Below are 23,680 nucleotides of genomic sequence, written 5' to 3'. Positions count from 1 at the left end.
AAGGTGCAGTCAAATTCACTGGTCCCCATTAAACTTCTGCAACTTCCAGCACTGAAATAATGATCAGTGATCCATTTAGTTGGGATACAGCAATATACAATCTGCCAAGCCAAAAAGTCTGTTCACCCAATCCATTTAGTTGGGATACAGCAATATACAATCTGCCAAGCCAAAAAGTCTGTTCACCCAATCCATTTAGTTGGGATACAGCAATATACAATCTGCCAAGCCAAAAAGTCTGTTCACCCAATCCATTTAGTTGGGATACAGCAATATACAATCTGCCAAGCCAAAAAGTCTGTTCACCCAATCCATTTAGTTGGGATACAGCAATATACAATCTGCCAAGCCAAAAAGTCTGTTCACCCAATCCATTTAGTTGGGATACAGCAATATACAATCTGCCAAGCCAAAAAGTCTGTTCACCCAATCCATTTAGTTGGGATACAGCAATATACAATCTGCCAAGCCAAAAAGTCTGTTCACCCAATCCATTTAGTTGGGATACAGCAATATACAATCTGCCAAGCCAAAAAGTCTGTTCACCCAATCCATTTAGTTGGGATACAGCAATATACAATCTGCCAAGCCAAAAAGTCTGTTCACCCAATCCATTTAGTTGGGATACAGCAATATACAATCTGCCAAGCCAAAAAGTCTGTTCACCCAATCCATTTAGTTGGGATACAGCAATATACAATCTGCCAAGCCAAAAAGTCTGTTCACCCAATCCATTTAGTTGGGATACAGCAATATACAATCTGCCAAGCCAAAAAGTCTGTTCACCCAATCCATTTAGTCACCCTCTATGACAAGCATCATGTCCAGGACTTGGGTTCTTCACACAGTGAGTCAACCATTCATTGTTTCATCCAATCAATGCAAAGCACCTGAGGAGATATTCAAAAACTACTTGGGATCAAACTCGGACCCTCCTCCAGGTAGGCACTCCATCCACGAGACCAGCAAGGGTCAGAAAACATTTGGGTTGAAAACATTTACCAAACACAAGAACACACCATCTCATTAGGCACTGGTTTTATTATGATATTATCAATATATATATACAAGACAGTATGTTCAATACAGGACTACCTGTTACACAGTTGAACATATCCTGTAACAAGTTCATTATATTAGACTATGTCTTATTAGACAGGAATAGTAGGAAAACATAATTTTATGAGAGGCAACATGCTAGGAGTCATAAGAAGGGAAACACTGCTTCCTCACAGAGCTTGAGTTTTAAGCCACTTTTAGTAATATTTAGGAACATCTAACCAGGGGAATGGGGTCCACACATTGTACCCATGTGGGGAAGAGAACCTGGGCCTTGGGTGTGACGAGCAAACGCTTTAACCATGAGGCTGCCGCACCACCTCATGTTTTTCTTACAGAAATAATACTCACTTGTCTGTAGAAATGACCTGTCATGTCATAATCCACAAAACTTTAAAGTGACTGTCAAGGAAAAAATACCACTTGTCCTTGTTTAAGGTAAGTGGAGTTCAAATGTTTCTGACATAACATACAGAATGATGCAAGTTAGGCTACATTAGTTGCCTGGAAATTCACAAGCAGTCAAACATCTATTAATTCAGGAGAAAATACCTCACGAGTGTAGAGATATGAGGCTAAACATGACTTTTATTAATGCCACTGTTGTATTAGGCAAAACCGAAGTCAGTTTTATAGCAATAGCCCATTAAAACCCTTATGGATACCCCAATCAGACACATTAAGAACTCTTGAGGCCACCATTCTCGTAAAACATATTTCAACATCAACCCTGGTATGACAGCAAGGGATGGAAAAACAGACCTTCTACTCTCCTTGGCGCCATTCACAAAGTGATCGTCTTAAGGCTCACAGTTTACCATAGTCCTATGTCAAAGTGACATCTTGTTGATACAACATAAAATGGAGTCACCATTGTTCATCAGAACATTCTTAATTGAACTATTTCAATCTTCATAACAAGAAACAGAAATGCTTGATTTGTACTATAAGGCAATCGTAAGTAGATAAATTGAAATGAATTATTTTAAAGTGACCCAACTGAAATTAAAATCGTCACATCTATGATCAGAAAATATCTGGTGTTATTACATAAGGATGGCATAAAGCCAAGTCAGCTATATCAGACCGGCCAATAAAGAAACAAAGCACAGAGTCATATTTGCTAAGTACAGTTATAACCTGACCTCCAGGTCAACAGTTTTAACAGATATACTATGATAAATATATCATAAAATAAACAAGTAATGATACAAAAGCACCCTGAACAATGCTAAATTCTGCCCTCCAGCATGGGACATCCTCCATCTTTAAGTATATTTCTTGAAACATATTTCTTGAAACATTAGCATACCCATTTTGTCATTTTTAAAAATTGAAGGACTCTTTTGTTTTGCTTCTTAGACTAGGAACATACTAATATTTTTTGAAACAATAAAAACTCAATTAACCTTGAACCATAACAATGCAGTCAAATACAGCATCATCAGCTGTTTAATATTTCAGCAACAGAGACAAATATTTTGCTTCATGAAAGCTGAAAGCTGTCAGAGAAAAAGTGTCATATAAAGACGTCAGCTATTCCTTAACAAAACCAGGCCAGGTTTCTTCAATCATGCCTTGTAAGCTTAATATGTGCAAGCTTTGTTATAAACATATATGTATCCTTTACACTGCAATAAAAATAAACCTTTTTTTCCCCTTGAGAAAAGGAGTATTTGGAAGCTTGTATGTGTGACAGTATTGTGCAATTACATTGAAATGATTTTAACAAAATAGAGGATCTTTCTCATGTATGTGTACTGTGGTTGGTGTTTAGAAAGTTATTTACATTTTATGTTTTACATACATGTTTTAACACAATCACCAAAAATGTACACATATCAACATTGGTCTAATCACTTTCATGTACATGTTTGTTCAACAAAACTAATGCATAGATTCTGTGTGAGAAAAAAGATTAAATGAAGAAAATCAACAATTAAAATAAGCTTTTAATCTCTCAGCATAGGAGAGACATGACAAAGGCTGTAATGAACAATAAAAATGGGGGGAAAAAATCAAGGGTGTCACAAAGACTCCAAAGAATGAATAGACAACTGCAATTTATCATATACAGAGCGAACGAAAATCTTGTTGAGAGTGATATATTTCAGTTATGATAACAAGAAGTAAAGGTTATTACTTTCGTTAGTCAACCTTGTAAAGCACCTCCTTAGCAGAGAAAGAAACCATTCAAAATTTCACACTAGACCACAGGACAAGTGAGTGGACAATAATTATTGGTTCTGTTTGTACTTCACTGATCCAAAACAACATTTGTAGATTTACTTACCTATCAATACATAATCCACTGGCCAAAAGGATCTCTTTATAATTTAGTGGTCCTGATGCATTTGTACTAGCCAGGGACCACAGGGCCAGCGCAAACTTCACACGCTGCCTTAGCAACATATTTTTTTCTGAGACATGTCCAGTGGACCAGTTAAGTCTTCAATTGTAAACTGTCTGGCTTAAAGATAGAGTTGTCTATCAGTTTAATCAGTTCTGTATCGTAACAAAATGGAAGCATTGAGAACTGATTCAAAATAATACTATTATTATTATATTAATAGTCTTCAAAATTAATGCTAACAGTTATTGAGGACTACCTGTATCCAATTGTCACTGTTCCTCAGCAGAATTTAGCAGCCACAGGCTAGTGGACCAGCATGAATTTTGAAAGAAGGGTACATGACAATTACAGTTGGGATCTATCCCTTGTAGGTGACACCCACTTTACAATGATAAGGTACACTAAAATCTTAAACAGTACCAAGGTCAGGATTCAAACCTGAAATTCTGGAATGGCAGTTGAATGCATGAACCAGTGAGCCCACCATCAATAAATAATCCCATCAAATGGCAAGCAACCATTTCCTATGTCCTTGGAGTAAACATATCATAGATTTTAAAACAAACCTATTTCCACAGTAAAGAAAACCTATCTAGGGCTGCAACGATTCAGTTTGTTTCATCGAAAATCAAATCTGACACCTTTGTTTCCATTTTCAATAACCATTATCTCTATTTCGATTCAATATTTGAATACCTATTTAAATTTTTCCCACACAGCCAAAACATGATTCTGACTCCCAACTCCAGCAGTTTAAAGCACTAAAATAAGGAGAAATGTTAAGAATGTTAATGAAATGTTGAGAGTTAAAATGAAATACGAAGGTTTTTACTTGTATCAAGATTTGAATCGAAAATGATCAAATTGAGGGTCCAATATAGAAAATCGAATCGAACTGAAGTGTGGGCATTGCAGCCCTAAGCCTATTACTCAAATTACAATTCTTTAGCCTGATGGTTTAGCTGTAGTTAAATAAAAAAACCCACAGGTTTTGTCTACTTTCTTGTGTATGGGATATAGTTCATTCGTTTGAAAATCTTATCAGAAAGCTAAACCTTGTTTATAAAAGAGATATCAGCAAAATGTTTATGATTTTGCACACAAAAGCAAAGTCTAATAATTATCTGAGAGGGCTGAGTGCTACAGGATGAGAGCTCAGTTGTAACCATGGAAACAGAGCACTTTTCATGTCCAACCTATGCAGAACCTCAATCATACAATGATGTGTATATTATTATCACTATGATTGGAATAATGGCTTAAACATAATCTTCTTTAATTGGCCTTGAAGGTTCTACCCCTGCAAGAGAAAGAAAATGCTTTGTTAGACAATCAGTTAAAATGTGGTGCTAGTATCACTAACAGTGAGTGAGTGAGTGAGTTGAGTTGAGAGCATCGAACCTATCTCACAAATGAGTGAGTGAGTGAGTGAGTAAGTGAGTTTAGTTTTACGCCACACTCAGCAATATTCCAGCTATATGGCGGCGGTCTGTAAATAAGTCTGGACCACACAATCCAGTGATCCACAGCACGAGCATCGATCTGCGCAATTGGGAACCGATGACGTGTCAACCAAGTCAGTGTGCCTGACCAGCTGATCCTGTTAGTCGAATTTTATGGCCAGCATGGGTTGCTGAAGGCCTATTCTACCCCGTGACCTTCATGGGTCAATATCACTAATATCCAAAACGTGAGGTGAAATAGGGTTTTACATTGTACTAAAGACTATTTTACTCATATCATAATGTGCATGTGTGGGTACGTGCTGCTTGTACAAACCCATGCCACAGTTCAGGATGAATATCCCACTCAGACACAATATACAATATACAATCCTTGTTGTATCCCTTAATGCTGAGCAGGGACCAACAAGTACCATATTTTAATGTCTATTTGGTATGAAGCGTCCGTGATCAAATACACGACCTTGAGCTTTCTGCACGGATGCTCTAACCACTACACCACTGAGGTGAGGTGGGAGTTGCGAATAACAAATCACCTATCAAGTTATACCCATGGCAACCGTTTACATACGTTATTGTCCTCTTTTCCTTTTCCTTGTTTTCTGGCCGGGCTCGGTTCAATACCTTCAGGAAGTCTGTCGTCTTGGCTCGCATCCTCTGGTGGATGTATGCCTGAACGAGATCAGATCAGTATGTTCAAACGAGGTAAAAAGGGTGACATTCGTACATTACATTTCAAAAACAAACCCAACAAGTGACTTGGGTTTTAGGACAATCCAAGCAAAAATGCCAGAAATGGATTTCACACATATTATGTATTGGGGTAATAACCATATTAAACCAAAGTTTCATCAGTGTGACAAGCAAATGCAGGGACTGTCTTTTTCAAGCTTGTCTCATGGGCACTGTTATGATAAGTGTACCATTTCAGTTTCAGGCGTGCCAAAAATTCATGGTCTATTAAACTGAACTTCAAATCATTAGTGAAGTGAATATAAAAATTGTAATATTCACTAATAAACCATGAGTAGTAGGCATGTATTTTTGTTTGTTTACTGACCTCAAACTGTGAAAAGACACTGATCATTAGTTGTCTGTCTGACAAGCATATTCATAATGTCACGTTAAACCTAGGAAAGACAATATGGTGAAACATGCCTTAATGCACTTTCCAAAACATCAAGTGTGCCATAAAGGCACGCTGGTAAGAATTTAACTGCCATTTCAATTTTAGATGTGGCACTAATCATTTCGATCCCTGAAGTACCTTAACATGCATTCACCGTCAACTGTTATCACTCCGAGATGTAACGTGTGCGCCAGACGGCCTATCGTCTCTTGTTCGCGAGATGGTGCGCTCCGCGGTACTAAATGAAGCGCTTCCCCCTAATTAATTCAATCACCGTGGAACCACCTCGATTGGGTGCGAACACGATGCAGGGTAATTAAAGAGTCCTGTAAAATCCCCAAGGGTAGTGGGGTACTTGGTTATCACTCCTGAAAACACTCACCTTCGAGCACTTGATATGATAGTGAAGGTAATCCCTAAGAGTGTGAATTAGGTTGATGGTGTTATCCCGTGCATTCTTGTTGGTGTGGCGCGGAAACAGAACTGGAAAACAGTACAAGGAATGAATGAGTGAGTGAGTGAGTGACTTTTATGCTGCTTTTAGCAATATTCCAGCAATGTAGGACACCAGAAATGGACTTCACACATTGTACCCACGTGGGGTATGGAAGTTGGAACCCAGACCTTCTGCATGGCAAGCGGACACTTTAACCACTGGGCTAATCCACCATCCCTCAAGCCATCAGTGAACAGCTAAACCAGATTTGTGATTACAACTACTTGCAAACGCATAGCACTGTCAATTCAAAACGTCAAAGTATCCAAAACACTGTCATGTATTTGAAATGACTCATTGCAAAGATTGGGTTTGAATCCTAGGAGGACTCAACCTCACAACAAGTGTAGAATCTGTACTATATAGCTGGGTTTTTATCATGACAGACGACCCCGAAATTGAGCATCACACATTGTTCCCACTTGTGGCATTGAGCAAGGACCATCTGCACAACAAGCGGACACCTAAATCACTAAGTCACTCAACTGCCCCTTTACTATATTGAGACATGATACTCCATACGAAACATGCTTAGAAGATCTGTACACATCAAGTTACAAGTAACGTCAGAACGAAGCCCACTCACCGAAAGTGATGTATCCTATATTGTCCCCAGTTCTAGCTTCCGTGTTATCTAGTTCCTGAGGTGGCTCTTTGTGGCTGAACAACACTTGAGGTGCTTGCTGGTATTTTCTTCGGCCTTCCTTGAATTCCTAGAAAATCATTTCATTTCAAGGCTTAGCATGAAGTGTATGCATACATGAATGTTTATCACTTATGAGAACAGAGTTGAAAATTTATGCAGGTCCTGTGGTCCCAGACAAGAAACAGTTCATCAGGACCATGAAATGATACTTTTGCAGTGATCCTAGCGGCCCTTGAATTTTGTATTGATATGTTTCATTGTTTCAAGATATATTCCTCATACTTCCACAGTATTATGATATGAATCATATCACAGTATGCAAAATTTATGCTGGTCCTTTGGTCTCTGACTAGCAAAAATTAATCTCGACCACTAAATAATAAGTTAGCAAATTAGTATTGATAGTAAAGTAAATCTGAAGAATGTTTTTTTGTTTTTTTTGTGTCCAGAGAAGAACTCACAGGACTGAACACTTATTGTCCACTCAAATGTGGGCTAGTGGGAACCTTTTAAAGGTTTCTCTCCCTTGGTGAAACATAATGCTGGGATAAGAGACAACTAGGCTGTCCCAAGTCGTGAGAACTTCATATACTACATCACCTCACTGGATGTCACTTGGATCATATAGATGTATTTGATAGTCCTGTTTTTCAAAGTTATCATCAGATATTGAACTTACCTGCATAAACACTTTTCCTATCACAATGTCATCATCGTCTTTGAAGATTGTACTGAAAATTACTGTTGTTCTATCTTTCTTAGCTTCTACGTACCTGTCAACAGAAACATGGTATTTATTAAATGGTGAGGTGAGGTGAGGTGAGGTGAGGTGAGGTGAGGTGAGAAGGTGAAATGCCACTTGGAACCAATATAACTCACTTGAAGACAGACTGATGTGGGAAGACAGTCATATCCACCCTCACAGGGGATAACAGAAATGAGCTTCACACATTTTACGCATGTAGGGAATCAAACCTGGTCTTCAGTGTGACAAGGGAACATTTTAACGACTAAGCTACCCCACCACCCTGTCAGTATGAGGAAGCACCTACATAGTTTCATCTTCCCTGTACTGGATGACAGCTCTCTTCTTGCTCTCTTCCCCTTGCTCCTGGAAGTCAAAGTACTTCTCAAACACCGATGCAAAGCAGTTCCGTTTCAGAAGTGCTGCCTTCTTCACCTGTTCTTCATGATCTGACGGAATGTTGTCTAGGTCAAACACGATTGACACGTTGTAGCCTGTCCAAAATAATACATAATGCCTTACTAGATAATGGCAAATTTCTTCATGAGAAAGTATCAGTCATCAGTCATCAGTTACAGGCTGTAACAATGTTGAACTGAACATCCAGTCATTCAACAAATAGGGAAATCTATAATATCAAGGATATATGTGTACTGCAATTAGGAGATAAACATCATGTGTTGGCCAATTTCCAGGTGTTATTGAGTATTTGAAGCACGGGATTGTTTCATTTAAAACCTCTGGTATACTGGTTGGTGTATTGGGTTAAACGATAGTATACCAGTTAGTAATAACACACTGAATCAGTGATAGGCTTTGGAGATATCCTCTCACATTGAAATCAAAACAGTGAAAAGATGAAGAGTTTGTCACGTCACAAGTCATGACTTGGGCAGTGTTCGAAATACCTGCCTGCCAGACCAAAAGGGACGAGTTATTTTTAACAAAGACGGTCGAGTTAAAAGTTAGACATGTATCTATGTACATATTTTGTGGGCAGTTAAGTTTTGATCAGGTCTGGCAAGTTTTACATCTAACCAGTGGTCCCTGACCTAGTATAAAATCATCAGGACCACTAAATTGTGTATTTACAGTGCTTCTGTTAGCCAGTGAATTTTCTAAAAACATAAAAGATGTTAAAAGTTCAAATAAATTCAATAGTTAAGTAAATATATGAATGTTATTTTAAACCAAAAAGTACCGACAGGACCACTAATTATTGTCCACTAACTGGTGCTGTGGTTTCACGGGAAATAATGAAGGTATTTTACACTGATAAGACAACCCTCCCATATCCCAACATTCCCCAGTGATATACCACATACCTGCTTCTGCAGAGGTGAGATACGATCCGTAGACTCTCTTGATCAACTGGGGAGAGAAATGACTACATTTAGGAAACAATGAAACCTGACCAATTCTGATCTCAGTCAACACTTGACATAAGGAAAGGTGACACAAGAGCTTTTGACCCATTGGAAATAACAAATGTTGTGCAAAACGTAATCATTAATGGTTTGGCAACTACATGAATCCCAGACATGTTCAAAAGGTTGACAAGGCATTCTTTCTTACAGATCGTAACTTGTTTGGTTCCAGCTGGTTTAAGAATTGAAAAAGACACTTCCAGTAAGTTTTTCCACATTCAAGAGAAAATCGAAGTGTGAGCAAATCAATCTTGCATAACACCATTTACAAGAAATGGATACAATTAATGAACATTAGGATGAAAGCTAATACTGGTACAAAAACTACTTACTGCATCTGCTCCATGTTCCTGCAAATCCTTGTAGAATTTCAGGGAGATACTGACCTGTAAATGATGGAAAATAATCATTCAACACACATGCAACAAATCCAACATGCATAGGAAACAGACAACATTCAACAGACAGGGAACATACAGGAAACTCATTCAACACACAACTAATATTCAACACAAAGGAGGAACATTCAACAGATATTTAACACATAGTGAGTCATTCAACACACAGGACATTTAATGTACAGGCACACAGTGAGTCATTCAACACACAGGACATTCAACGCACATGGGCAACATTCAACACACAAGGGAAACATTCAAACACATGAGACACATTCAACACACATGGGAAACATTCAAACACATGACACGCATTCAACACACATGGGAAACATTCAACACAGTCATTCAACATTTCGGACACATTCCCCACACACATGGGAATCAGACTAAGAAAGATTCAAATGTGAAGCATTAATCACTCTGACACATTCAAGCAAATCATCATGATGGTAAAGGGATATTAATCTGTAAAATATTACAATAGAACAAAAAAATTTATTGATCCATGATATTGTTTATGAAACAGCATATTAATTATCATACTATTCTTACTATACACAAGGAAAAATATGAATTTTTATTTCAAAATATAGCTGTGGGAAGATGGTTATCCTGTTTTAATTGTTTACTTGATTGGTTCAAATGTTACAAACAAATATATCAATGTACATGACCATGATAAATTTTCACAGCCCAGTGTCTGTCCTTGGCTCTTAGACGTCTAGATAAGTTGCTGAGTAAAATATGCATTGAAATTACAAAATATGCATTAAACTATATCTGTAGCATCCCAAATATGCAAAGGAAATCACAGAAACGCTTCAGTTAGTTGTTGACTTGTGTGCCCATAATGACAAAATACAAATGTGTAACAGAAAGTTGCTAACTGTCAAACATTGATCCTGATCATAATGCGTAGGCCCAATATTTTAATGTGGAAATAAATCTCTTAGTTTTGGGGATGAAAAGTTGTCAGCCATTAGGACCTGCAGAAAACAAAGCTGTGGGTCTGAGCAGTTTTCAGTCGGCTTCAGGCCTCAGGATCAAAATTAATTTTGAACATTGGGTAAGCATGATATTTCCACATCTCACTGAGATAAAAACCAACCTACCATGATTTTTGACTTGTCCCCATCAGGATTGGATATGTGGTACAACACTCCATCGAAATCTGTAAACAGTGAACAAATATTGATAAATATTTCTGGCTGTGTATCTGAGCACTGTTTATTTCTATATGAGCTAGTTTAGTACTACTCTAAATACGTGTGTGGTAAACAAATACTGGTCATGTGAGTAATGGTGTCACTTGCAGCATGGACAGTGGAAGTAAGTCAGTATAGCTTTATGACACTAAGGATACCTCGTCCCATCAGCCAATGAACTGTTAAATCACCTGATCACTCCAGCTGTCATTTTCAATAACCCTTATTACTAGATATGGGTATTGAAGAGAATTTTCATACTGCGATTCGAAAACATATATTGTGATATGTATTACAATATATTGCAAGAATATTATTCCACAAAGAAAAACTCTAGTATAATAGAGTTAATGCTTGATTTACAAAGCAAAAACACACCAAAAATGACTATGCTTCATTATGCTTTAATAAAAACTTCTAATCATGTCAAAACAAAGGAAGCAAGGAAAAAAACAATTTAACATCAACACAGTGGACACTAGATTCTCCTGGGATCTTAGACAGCAGCTTGACCTGGTCAGGACATTTCAGAGATCACTAATTATTAATGAGTAAACATTTATAACACTCAGATCCAAAACAGAACACAAGTTCAAACCAAACTTAACTTGATTTCTGGTGTGAAAAACGGAAATCTCTGAAGATTTCCAAAATTTTCTGAATGCATGCTGAAAAACCAGTTTTTGATCAAGTTATCTCTATACGTATCGATTTCATGTAAATACTGGTAAACCAGTTTTATTGCGCTGCCCTACTTACTACAATGTATATTACTACTCTGTCAGTGGCTTTTTCGTCTGCTGGGCAAGCAAATTTTTATATCACGCTGTGTTGGTGTCCACTTACTTTTCCAATGTTAGTTATGTTGCTTATTTAAAAAATGAACAAGAAAACCGATGGATATGGTGAAAAAATGACCATGTCAAGTAATTTTACATGTACCAATGTACCAGAGTACCCTTGCAGTTGTAAAGTTACTTCAACCCCTACATATTCAGCTGGTATATCTGCCTATTTTAGTTATGCATAATCAAGACGTCTATGCAACATGGCCAAAGCCACTAATTATGGAGTTATACAGACACATAAATCAAGGAGACATTGAAACACACACCTGCTACTGTTATGTCCACTCCATCAGGCTTCCCTCTGAAAACAAAACCAAAATCAATTATATTCATAATAAAATTGATGTATTGTTTCTGATTATACACCACGTTTAGCAATATTCCAGCACTATCATGACAGGGAACACCAGACATGGGCTTCACACATTGAAATAATTGTGAAAAGATGTGTAATGCAAGCTGAATTAAAGTAAACAAATAATTTTTTAATCTGTTAATTCACCTGAGTGAGTGAGTGAGTTTAGTTTTACGTCGCGCTTAGCAATATTCCAGCTATATGGCGACGGTCTGTAAATAATCGAGTCTGGACCAGACAATCCAGTGATCAACAACATGAGCATCGATCTGCGCAATGGGGAACCGATGACATGTGTCAACCAAGTCAGCTAGTCTGACCACCCGATCCCGTTAGTCGCCTCTTATGACAAGCATAGTCACCTTTTATGGCAAGCATGGGTTGCTGAAGGCCTATTCTACCCCGGGACCTTCACGGGTCTAATTCTCCTGAAGCTCATTGACAGTATGTAGTAGTTACGCTATCCAGATAGATGATGGGCGAGCCGGGGTTGATTGACAGTTGAATATGTTGAGGGCGCACATATTCAGTTGTCAATCAACACCAGCTCACCCATAGTCTATCTGGACAAACCTCAAGTGATTGGATAACTTAACTGCCTCGTAACGCGCCCTCAAGAGTGGAAGGACACCACTGACAACATTACATTTTCACAAATAATGGACGAAGTTGACAGTTATAGATTGGAATGGGATGAGACAATCGAAGACACAATTCTTTTGGAAATGAAAAAGTTATAAACGTTACTTTGTTGAGGTTTATTTTCAGCAGATTTACATTCGACTGAGACAGGTAAGCTAAAACTTTTATGTACATGGAGCTGTTGGCATGGCTTGCTATCTTGTAATGAGCCAATCAGATAGCCACGGTCTTAGGTTCCTTGAAGCCATGGCGTAATTATTAGATACACCACAGGTAAGATCAAGGAGACTGCCGCCAGGACATGGTACAAATGTAGCCATACCATACATGCTCAAAGACACAAATTCAAAGAGAACCTCTTTGTACCAAAAGATGTGATTCTACAACCACAAACTTGGTTGGTTTTTTTCATTTGCATTAGAAATTATTTCTACACCTGAAGATCCAGGCTGGAATTGGTTTTCAGATTGTTTTAACATGATTGAGTTGCCATTGTATATCAACTCCATGTATCGATGATCATACTGTTGATCACTGGATTGTCTGGTTTAGACTTGATTATTTGTAAACCATCTTCACACAGCTATAATATCTAGGATATTGATGTCTGTGGAGTTTAACAAGAAGGTATGCTTGCTGTAAGACAATGTTTTAGCATTAGCTTAGCGTACTAGACCTATCAAAATCTGTCACAAAACTTGTGGCAAAAGTTTCAGACTGTGCTAAAGTTCATGCCCTCAAGCTGGTAAACACAACACTTGCTGTACCTCGCAGGAAGTTGAGTCATAGGTAACTCCCCACACTGTTAACTTCCATTAAACTAATGTTGAACCCAATCCGACATGGGCCACTGCTCAAGACTGTTTATAACTCTGCCATTGGTGAAAGTTTCTGACACATTGGCTACAGAGTCCATTTGTTGGGCTTTCATCCGAATTACTTGGGCGTTTTGACACAAATGATAAGCGGTGCACGAAATCCGTAAGGAAAATGTATCAGTTATCGGTGAAAATAAGCGACAATATGAAGACAGTGGCTCACAAAGAAGCTTTAACTCAACGACAGGAAGTGAGCATGGGTGTAAAAACACCTAAGGAAAACACAACTTATTAAAGATCTCGTAAACGTTGAAAACCCTTGCGTTTAGTAATAACTGACATGCGGAAGTGGAATAAACGGGCACTGCCTCCGAACCTGGTCACGCCGGCTACGACTTGCAGGTAATTTTAAAGCTTTGACAAACACTTACCCTTCTAAAACATTTCTGAATTTTGTTGTCAGAGTCTCTTCGACTATCCTATTGCTTATTTCGAGTAAAATCATCGCAATTAACGATGTTGGACTTCTTTCCACCCTCGCTCGTGCTCACCAAAGAGGAAGTGACAATAAAAGATGGCGGAGTACCGGCGAGTTTGATTGGCTTGTTTCATGTCACATGATCCATGAGAAACTCACGCTGAAACTTTCCTTCTCATACATACACTTGTGCATTTCGTATGTTTCGAAAGTATACAGTATTTATCAAGAGAAATTGAAATATTAAATTTCAGGTTTATTTTAAAAGTTACAATAACTTGTCACTGATGATGTAATCCGAGTAATGCTTATTAATCAATCAATGCGTGGGATATGTTACAGCAGAGAATATACCGGTCTGGGGTCTCTGGTTACGGTCAATGTGAACTGATGTGAAATGAGTTTTTTTCACATAGGATATATTCAAAGAAACCTCCCATTAGGTGCCTCTTACCCTCTTTCGCATAGGTTGCTGAAATCCAGTTCTAACCCGGAGCAATTTCCCTTACATCTGCAGATAAAGGTACTAATATGGCCAACTACGTACAGTGTCCGCGCTTTTCTCATTTGATCAAGTAAAATACTGCCTACATCAATATAAAATAGCAGAGAGAGAGAGAGAGAGAGAGAGAGAGAGAGAGAGAGAGAGAGAGAGAGAGAGAGAGAGAGAGAGAGAGAGAGAGAGAGAGAGAGAGAGAGAGAGAGAGAGAGAGAGAGAGAGAGAGAGAGAGAGAGAGAGAGAGGTGTTCAGTCTATCGTGTAAATCTAAAATTGTTTTATTAAGACAATATACTATAATATCACCATACTGGGGACTATGTTGACTAACAGTGCCTTTGCTAACTGCAAGGACCCTTGCTGGATTTACACTATCCCAGTAATTTTACAATGCATCAACCCACTTTCTTGAGGATACAGCCAACCTAAATTACTAATGTAAATTACCAATCATTAAAATGTATCTACAAAACATATCAATCACAATATATCAATATTTGTTTAGATTTCAATAGTAAGCTTTAAAAATCAATAATTAAATGAAATATAACAGTTATAAAACCATTTTACATTGTGCCTCTCACTGCGTTTATACTAAATGAAGCACCAGTAATATATACCTGTTCGACATGACAGGTAGCCAGGAAAAGGTGCAATTCAGTGCACTCTGTGATACACATATATTACTGGAGTGGGAGAAATGTAACGAAGCGCCTGTAAATTAACAGCGTCCAACAAAATGGAGGCAATGAGGAGTTTCAAATTACATGACGTCATTCCATTGTCTGCTCGCTTCATAACTTTTCAGGAATGGAGTGATGTGTAACAGTTTCAATATAGGCACTTCGTCTTGTCATTTTGGCATTTGCTATTAATAACAGAAATATTCCTAATACTTTGAATGTAATTTAAGTTGGGTAATATCTTTGTAACTACCCATTCCTTAAAAATAATAGGCCTCGGTTCCATTATTGCAAAAGGAATAAACAGTTACTCGGACATTACCCTATAAAGTCTGGCATAAAATGTTTCAGGACGGTGTTTGGTTACTTTACTTTAAAACTATAAGCGCCATCCGTTTCCAATTTGGTATGGGGCTTTATAATTCTTCTACCATTGAGCATTTTAATTGTCATAATTTATCTCTCGATAATAAAAAAAGTTGTCTGTAAGAGCTGTCATTATTTCAAGTCACAACAACACCTCACAGGTCAAGGGTGTTGAGCTATACATAATGGTTATATGGAACAAGGTGAGTGATCTCGAGTTCTTGTGACAATTAAACCATAATTTCTGACTATGCATAGGGCATCCATGTGTAGGCATCAATGCATCCCCATGTCATTTATAACATATGTAGGTGTAAAACTGAGAGAGTTATCGGCGAGTTATGATTTATAGCAATCTGTAAGACAGAAAAAATATGGATTGTGTCAATGTAGATTTATTTGGGAAGAAGTGGAAAGTAAAATCATTTACTAGAGTTTGGTGTTCATTTTGGCTCATTTTCCATTTTTTTCCTTCCCTAATCTTAGAGAATCTACAAAAAATGTTTGATGAAGTAATCGTGATCGTCGCGCTCCGCACATGCTCTCAGTGATCGTGTTTTTTGCTGCAGTTATGTGACTTGGCGTTGAGAATTACATGCGTCAGTGGGTTTATAACAACTAAAATGAGCCCCCCCCCCCCCCCCCTAAGTAATGGAAGGAATTACGGCAAATCTGAAGGAATTGCAACTTGCAAATTGTAAACAATCGCAGCCCACTCGCGAAACAATTGCAGTGATATTGGTAGTGTAGCGGTAATAACATATCGGAAACAATGTCTGTAATACTTGAAACACGCTCGGCCATCTTCCGTGATTTGTCGGTCGCGTCCTGAAAGTCATATATCAAAACATGGCGCCACTGGAAGGAGCACCTGTTTCAGTGAGTTTTGTTTTTAGTTTCAACTGTTTTCATTTTTATAATTATCCATCTTTGACCTATCCATCGTTCACTTTCATATTAGAAGTCTGGCATGTCTAATAAAAATTCTGAAAACGATATGCAGTATCATGTATTGTGTTCAACTGAACACACCTTGATAATTCTGTAAGCAGAAATGATCTGAAATTAGACATTTTTCGTTCTTCTTTTAGAAAGGGAAGATGTGTCATCCCTGCTCTATAAAACAACAGAACACTGGACACACGGTGTTTACTTGATTAACACACATGTTCAAAACACTTACACCCATAGTCGTTGATGTTTAAGTTTTAAGTTTTGAATTCTTGTGTTCAATCACGAACAGTTTATGGTATTTCATTTTGAACAGTGTAGTGTTCTCAGTTATAATGCCCTATGATATGATGTGTTGTCTTTGCACCTTGTAGTGTTCTCAGTTATAATGCCCTATGATATGACGTGTTGTCTTTGCACCTTGTAGTGTTCTCATTTATAATGCCCTAAGATATGATGTGTTGTCTTTGCACCTTGTAGTGTTCTCTGTTATAATGCCCTATGAAATTCGACAAGATGTTTTATACCCGTTTGTATAATAAGTTAGGTATCAACAATGCTGGAGGTCATACATCTCCTGGACAAAGAAACAAAATTTGACCGGTCAGGAAAAAATGGTAGTGACCATTTCAGAACACTCATCCAAGTGTTTGATTTAAGTAGTTACTTATATCTTATCCGTCCCATGAAGGTCCCGGGGTAGAATTGGCCTTCAGCAACCCACGCTTGCCATGAAAGGTGACTATGCTTGTCGTAAGAAGCGACTAACAGGATCGGTGGTCAGGCTCGCTGACTTGGTTGACACATGTCATCGGTTCCCAATTGCGCAGATCGATGCTCATGTTGTTGATCACAGGGTTGTCTGGTCCAGACTCGATTATTTACAGATCGCAACCATATAGCTGGAATATTGCTGAGTGCGGCGTGAAACTGAACTCACTCACACATTTATATCTTATCCAGTCCGTAGGTGAAGTGTTATGCCATTTTCCGCATCTAACTTACTTCCAAATATCCCACCCTATCCCCATACTAAGGCTATTTCAGCGCTTTAATTGTCAATATCCCTTGCACCGATACCCATTACGAATTGAGATGACTTGAAACGTGGGTTACCTTGCTTGACTGAAATATTCAAGAACTACGAGACTTATCTTTGTCCTTTCTACCTGTTGTAGGATGTTGCTGACTCAGAGGTGTCAAATAACCTGAACACAAATGAAATGGAACTCCTCGACTCGTCATATTCATGGACAAGCAAGTTCTGAAGGCCATGTTTATTGTTGGCGATGGAGTGATCAGATGGGAGGGTAGTGCCACTTCCGCCATTCTGGAATTACTAGCTCTGAACTATATCTTTGATATAAACTATCCCAAGTACCATGCATCGGTTCTAGGACTTTTGCAACAGTGTATAGTGGGAGAGGCGTACACATTTCAGACCTAAAAAATCATTTTTGGGGGGTAAAAGTTTAAGGTGGCTTTTCATGAGTTCTCTTCAACGTGAAGTTACCATCAGAACGCCATCTGATCTTGCCAAGTTGCCGTCCATGCCATGCAAGAAAGTTAGCATGACTGAACGTTTTTATAGCAAGTGTTGTATTATGATTACACGATGCCATCTAGAAAGTGGTCAAATGCAACGTATGTCATATTTGAGATTTCAATTTCTCAGTAAAGTACAAATTCTAGTACTGTTTTGGTTGAGTCCCAGTCGGGATTCGAACCCGCACCCTCAGAGTCAGGCACCTAATCGCCAGCGCACAAAGTCAGCCGCCTAACCCACTATTTTCAAAGCGGTTGAAGCACCGTAAATTGTTCATATGTGTTCGTTTTATCTACGGCTGAATGTGTCATATTCGTCAGCACCTTCAGAGACTATGTAAGGTACGGTCCATGCAGGTAGTACGGGTGCTTTAAGTCCCTATGAACCCTATGTGGTCATATACCTTTAGTTATTGTTTTTATAGTGTACTGACTTAAAAAAAGATTTTCAGGCTACTTTTTCAACACCAACTGTGATGCTCTCGTTATGTTACGGTTCTTTGATGAGTGGGTGTTTATCACCCTTTATTAATTTCGCATGCAAAACCTTTCTCTGCAGAAGAAATGACGTTAGATTTCTACTCTATTATTTTAATTATTGTCTGGATTTTCTAAAGTTGCTACTAACTGAGGGAATATAGTTAATCCAGCTACAGCCCACGTTTAGAGTAGAAGCACGACTGAGGGTTTGTGTGAATAAACGTAGAAGTAAGTAATGAAGAAGTAAGAACATACTTCGACCAGATGAAGAAGTAAGGACATACTTCGACCTGATGAAGAAGTAAGAACATACTTCGACCAGATGAAGAAGTAAGAACATACTTCGACCTGATGAAGAAGTAAGAACATACTTCGACCTGATGAAGAAGTAAGGACATACTTCGACCAGATGAAGAAGTAAGAACATACTTCGACCTGATGAAGAAGTAAGAACATACTTCGACCTGATGAAGAAGTAAGAACATACTTCGACCTGATGAAGAAGTAAGAACATACTTCGACCAGATGAAGAAGTAAGAACATACTTCGACCTGATGAAGAAGTAAGAACATACTTCGACCAGATGAAGAAGTAAGAACATACTTCGACCTGATGAAGAAGTAAGGACATACTTCGACCAGATGAAGAAGTAAGAACATACTTCGACCTGATGAAGAAGTAAGGACATACTTCGACCAGATGAAGAAGTAAGAACATACTTGGACCAGATGAAGACGTAAGGACATACTTCGACCTGATGAAGACGTAAGGACATACTTCGACCAGATGAAGAAGTAAGGACATACTTCGACCAGATGAAGACGTAAGAACATACTTCGACCAGATGAAGAAGTAAGGACATACTTCGACCTGATGAGGAAGTAAGAACATACTTCGACCTGATGAAGAAGTAAGGACATACTTCGACCTGATGAAGACGTAAGGACATACTTCGACCAGATGAAGAAGTAAGAACATACTTCGACCTGATGAAGACGTAAGAACATACTTCGACCTGATGAAGACGTAAGGACATACTTCGACCAGATGAAGAAGTAAGAACATACTTCGACCTGATGAAGAAGTAAGGACATACTTCGACCAGATGAAGAAGTAAGAACATACTTCGACCTGATGAAGAAGTAAGGACATACTTCGACCTGATGAAGACGTAAGGACATACATACTTCGACCAGATGAAGAAGTAAGGACATACTTCGTCCAGATGAAGAAGTAAGGACATACTTCGACCAGATGAAGAAGTAAGAACATACTTCGACCTGATGAAGAAGTAAGGACATACTTCGACCTGATGAAGACGTAAGGACATACTTCGACCAGATGAAGAAGTAAGAACATACTTCGACCTGATGAAGACGTAAGAACATACTTCGACCTGATGAAGACGTAAGGACATACTTCGACCAGATGAAGAAGTAAGAACATACTTCGACCAGATGAAGAAGTAAGGACATACTTCGACCAGATGAAGAAGTAAGAACATACTTCGACCTGATGAAGAAGTAAGGACATACTTCGACCTGATGAAGAAGTAAGAACATACTTGGACCAGATGAAGACGTAAGAACATACTTCGACCTGATGAAGAAGTAAGAACATACTTCGACCTGATGAGGAAGTAAGAACATACTTCGACCAGATGAAGAAGTAAGAACATGCTTCGACCTGATGAAGACGTAAGAACATACTTCGACCTGATGAAGAAGTAAGATCATGCTTCGACCTGATGAAGAAGTAAGATCATGCTTCGACCTGATGAAGAAGTAAGATCATGCTTCGACCAGATGAAGAAGTAAGAACATGCTTCGACCAGATGAAGAAGTAAGAACATACTTCGACCTGATGAAGAAGTAAGAACATACTTCGACCAGATGAAGAAGTAAGAACATACTTCGACCTGATGAAGACGTAAGAACATACTTCGACCTGATGAGGAAGTAAGAACATACTTCGACCAGATGAAGAAGTAAGAACATGCTTCGACCTGATGAAGACGTAAGAACATTCTTCGACCAGATGAAGAAGTAAGATCATGCTTCGACCTGATGAAGAAGTAAGATCATGCTTCGACCTGATGAAGAAGTAAGATCATGCTTCGACCTGATGAAGAAGTAAGATCATGCTTCGACCTGATGAAGAAGTAAGAACATACTTCGACCTGATGAAGAAGTAAGAACATACTTCGACCAGATGAAGAAGTAAGATCATGCTTCGACCAGATGAAGAAGTAAGAACATGCGTCTGTAAATAATCGAGTCTGGACCAGACAATCCAGTGATCAACAACATGAGCATCGATCTGCGCAATGGGGAACCGATGACATGTGTCAACCAAGTCAGCTAGTCTGACCACCCGATCCCGTTAGTCGCCTCTTATGACAAGCATAGTCACCTTTTATGGCAAGCATGGGTTGCTGAAGGCCTATTCTACCCCGGGACCTTCACGGGTCTAATTCTCCTGAAGCTCATTGACAGTATGTAGTAGTTACGCTATCCAGATAGATGATGGGCGAGCCGGGGTTGATTGACAGTTGAATATGTTGAGGGCGCACATATTCAGTTGTCAATCAACACCAGCTCACCCATAGTCTATCTGGACAAACCTCAAGTGATTGGATAACTTAACTGCCTCGTAACGCGCCCTCAAGAGTGGAAGGACACCACTGACAACATTACATTTTCACAAATAATGGACGAAGTTGACAGTTATAGATTGGAATGGGATGAGACAATCGAAGACACAATTCTTTTGGAAATGAAAAAGTTATAAACGTTACTTTGTTGAGGTTTATTTTCAGCAGATTTACATTCGACTGAGACAGGTAAGCTAAAACTTTTATGTACATGGAGCTGTTGGCATGGCTTGCTATCTTGTAATGAGCCAATCAGATAGCCACGGTCTTAGGTTCCTTGAAGCCATGGCGTAATTATTAGATACACCACAGGTAAGATCAAGGAGACTGCCGCCAGGACATGGTACAAATGTAGCCATACCATACATGCTCAAAGACACAAATTCAAAGAGAACCTCTTTGTACCAAAAGATGTGATTCTACAACCACAAACTTGGTTGGTTTTTTTCATTTGCATTAGAAATTATTTCTACACCTGAAGATCCAGGCTGGAATTGGTTTTCAGATTGTTTTAACATGATTGAGTTGCCATTGTATATCAACTCCATGTATCGATGATCATACTGTTGATCACTGGATTGTCTGGTTTAGACTTGATTATTTGTAAACCATCTTCACACAGCTATAATATCTAGGATATTGATGTCTGTGGAGTTTAACAAGAAGGTATGCTTGCTGTAAGACAATGTTTTAGCATTAGCTTAGCGTACTAGACCTATCAAAATCTGTCACAAAACTTGTGGCAAAAGTTTCAGACTGTGCTAAAGTTCATGCCCTCAAGCTGGTAAACACAACACTTGCTGTACCTCGCAGGAAGTTGAGTCATAGGTAACTCCCCACACTGTTAACTTCCATTAAACTAATGTTGAACCCAATCCGACATGGGCCACTGCTCAAGACTGTTTATAACTCTGCCATTGGTGAAAGTTTCTGACACATTGGCTACAGAGTCCATTTGTTGGGCTTTCATCCGAATTACTTGGGCGTTTTGACACAAATGATAAGCGGTGCACGAAATCCGTAAGGAAAATGTATCAGTTATCGGTGAAAATAAGCGACAATATGAAGACAGTGGCTCACAAAGAAGCTTTAACTCAACGACAGGAAGTGAGCATGGGTGTGCTCATATAGCTGGAATATTGCTGAGTGCGGCGTGAAACTGAACTCACTCACACATTTATATCTTATCCAGTCCGTAGGTGAAGTGTTATGCCATTTTCCGCATCTAACTTACTTCCAAATATCCCACCCTATCCCCATACTAAGGCTATTTCAGCGCTTTAATTGTCAATATCCCTTGCACCGATACCCATTACGAATTGAGATGACTTGAAACGTGGGTTACCTTGCTTGACTGAAATATTCAAGAACTACGAGACTTATCTTTGTCCTTTCTACCTGTTGTAGGATGTTGCTGACTCAGAGGTGTCAAATAACCTGAACACAAATGAAATGGAACTCCTCGACTCGTCATATTCATGGACAAGCAAGTTCTGAAGGCCATGTTTATTGTTGGCGATGGAGTGATCAGATGGGAGGGTAGTGCCACTTCCGCCATTCTGGAATTACTAGCTCTGAACTATATCTTTGATATAAACTATCCCAAGTACCATGCATCGGTTCTAGGACTTTTGCAACAGTGTATAGTGGGAGAGGCGTACACATTTCAGACCTAAAAAATCATTTTTGGGGGGTAAAAGTTTAAGGTGGCTTTTCATGAGTTCTCTTCAACGTGAAGTTACCATCAGAACGCCATCTGATCTTGCCAAGTTGCCGTCCATGCCATGCAAGAAAGTTAGCATGACTGAACGTTTTTATAGCAAGTGTTGTATTATGATTACACGATGCCATCTAGAAAGTGGTCAAATGCAACGTATGTCATATTTGAGATTTCAATTTCTCAGTAAAGTACAAATTCTAGTACTGTTTTGGTTGAGTCCCAGTCGGGATTCGAACCCGCACCCTCAGAGTCAGGCACCTAATCGCCAGCGCACAAAGTCAGCCGCCTAACCCACTATTTTCAAAGCGGTTGAAGCACCGTAAATTGTTCATATGTGTTCGTTTTATCTACGGCTGAATGTGTCATATTCGTCAGCACCTTCAGAGACTATGTAAGGTACGGTCCATGCAGGTAGTACGGGTGCTTTAAGTCCCTATGAACCCTATGTGGTCATATACCTTTAGTTATTGTTTTTATAGTGTACTGACTTAAAAAAAGATTTTCAGGCTACTTTTTCAACACCAACTGTGATGCTCTCGTTATGTTACGGTTCTTTGATGAGTGGGTGTTTATCACCCTTTATTAATTTCGCATGCAAAACCTTTCTCTGCAGAAGAAATGACGTTAGATTTCTACTCTATTATTTTAATTATTGTCTGGATTTTCTAAAGTTGCTACTAACTGAGGGAATATAGTTAATCCAGCTACAGCCCACGTTT

General features: G+C 38.7%; 1 protein-coding gene across 1 annotated transcript; it reads right to left on the bottom strand.

The window, feature by feature from the left end:
* Positions 1-1,023: 1,023 nt before the first annotated feature.
* Positions 1,024-14,174, bottom strand: LOC137256009 (actin-related protein 2/3 complex subunit 2-like). The gene is made up of 11 exons (XM_067793664.1): positions 14,019-14,174; positions 12,039-12,073; positions 10,832-10,890; positions 9,651-9,704; positions 9,217-9,262; positions 8,199-8,385; positions 7,826-7,919; positions 7,087-7,213; positions 6,387-6,487; positions 5,447-5,547; positions 1,024-4,712 (listed from the first exon to the last, which is right to left on the bottom strand). The coding sequence occupies exons 1-11, from the start codon at positions 14,090-14,092 to the stop codon at positions 4,688-4,690; spliced, it is 903 nt and encodes a 300-aa protein (XP_067649765.1). The 5' UTR covers positions 14,093-14,174; the 3' UTR covers positions 1,024-4,687.
* Between the last annotated feature and the right edge of the window lie 9,506 nt (positions 14,175-23,680).

The sequence above is a fragment of the Haliotis asinina genome, chromosome 11 (assembly GCF_037392515.1).
Source record: "Haliotis asinina isolate JCU_RB_2024 chromosome 11, JCU_Hal_asi_v2, whole genome shotgun sequence".
NCBI classification, from domain to species: Eukaryota; Metazoa; Mollusca; class Gastropoda; order Lepetellida; family Haliotidae; genus Haliotis; species Haliotis asinina.
Note: the sequence above shows the minus strand (reverse complement) of the source record. Positions and strands in the feature narration are given on the sequence as shown.

Excerpts from the sequence above, each read along its gene's own strand:
- LOC137256009 (XM_067793664.1), bottom strand. The coding sequence starts at position 14,092 with ATGATTTTACTCGAAATAAGCAATAGGATAGTCGAAGAGACTCTGACA. Across the intron at positions 9,705-10,831 it reads GGGACAAGTCAAAAATCATG|GTCAGTATCTCCCTGAAATT; the intron begins GTAGGTTGGTTT and ends CATCATTTACAG. Across the intron at positions 6,488-7,086 it reads TATAGGATACATCACTTTCG|TTCTGTTTCCGCGCCACACC; the intron begins GTGAGTGGGCTT and ends ACTGTTTTCCAG.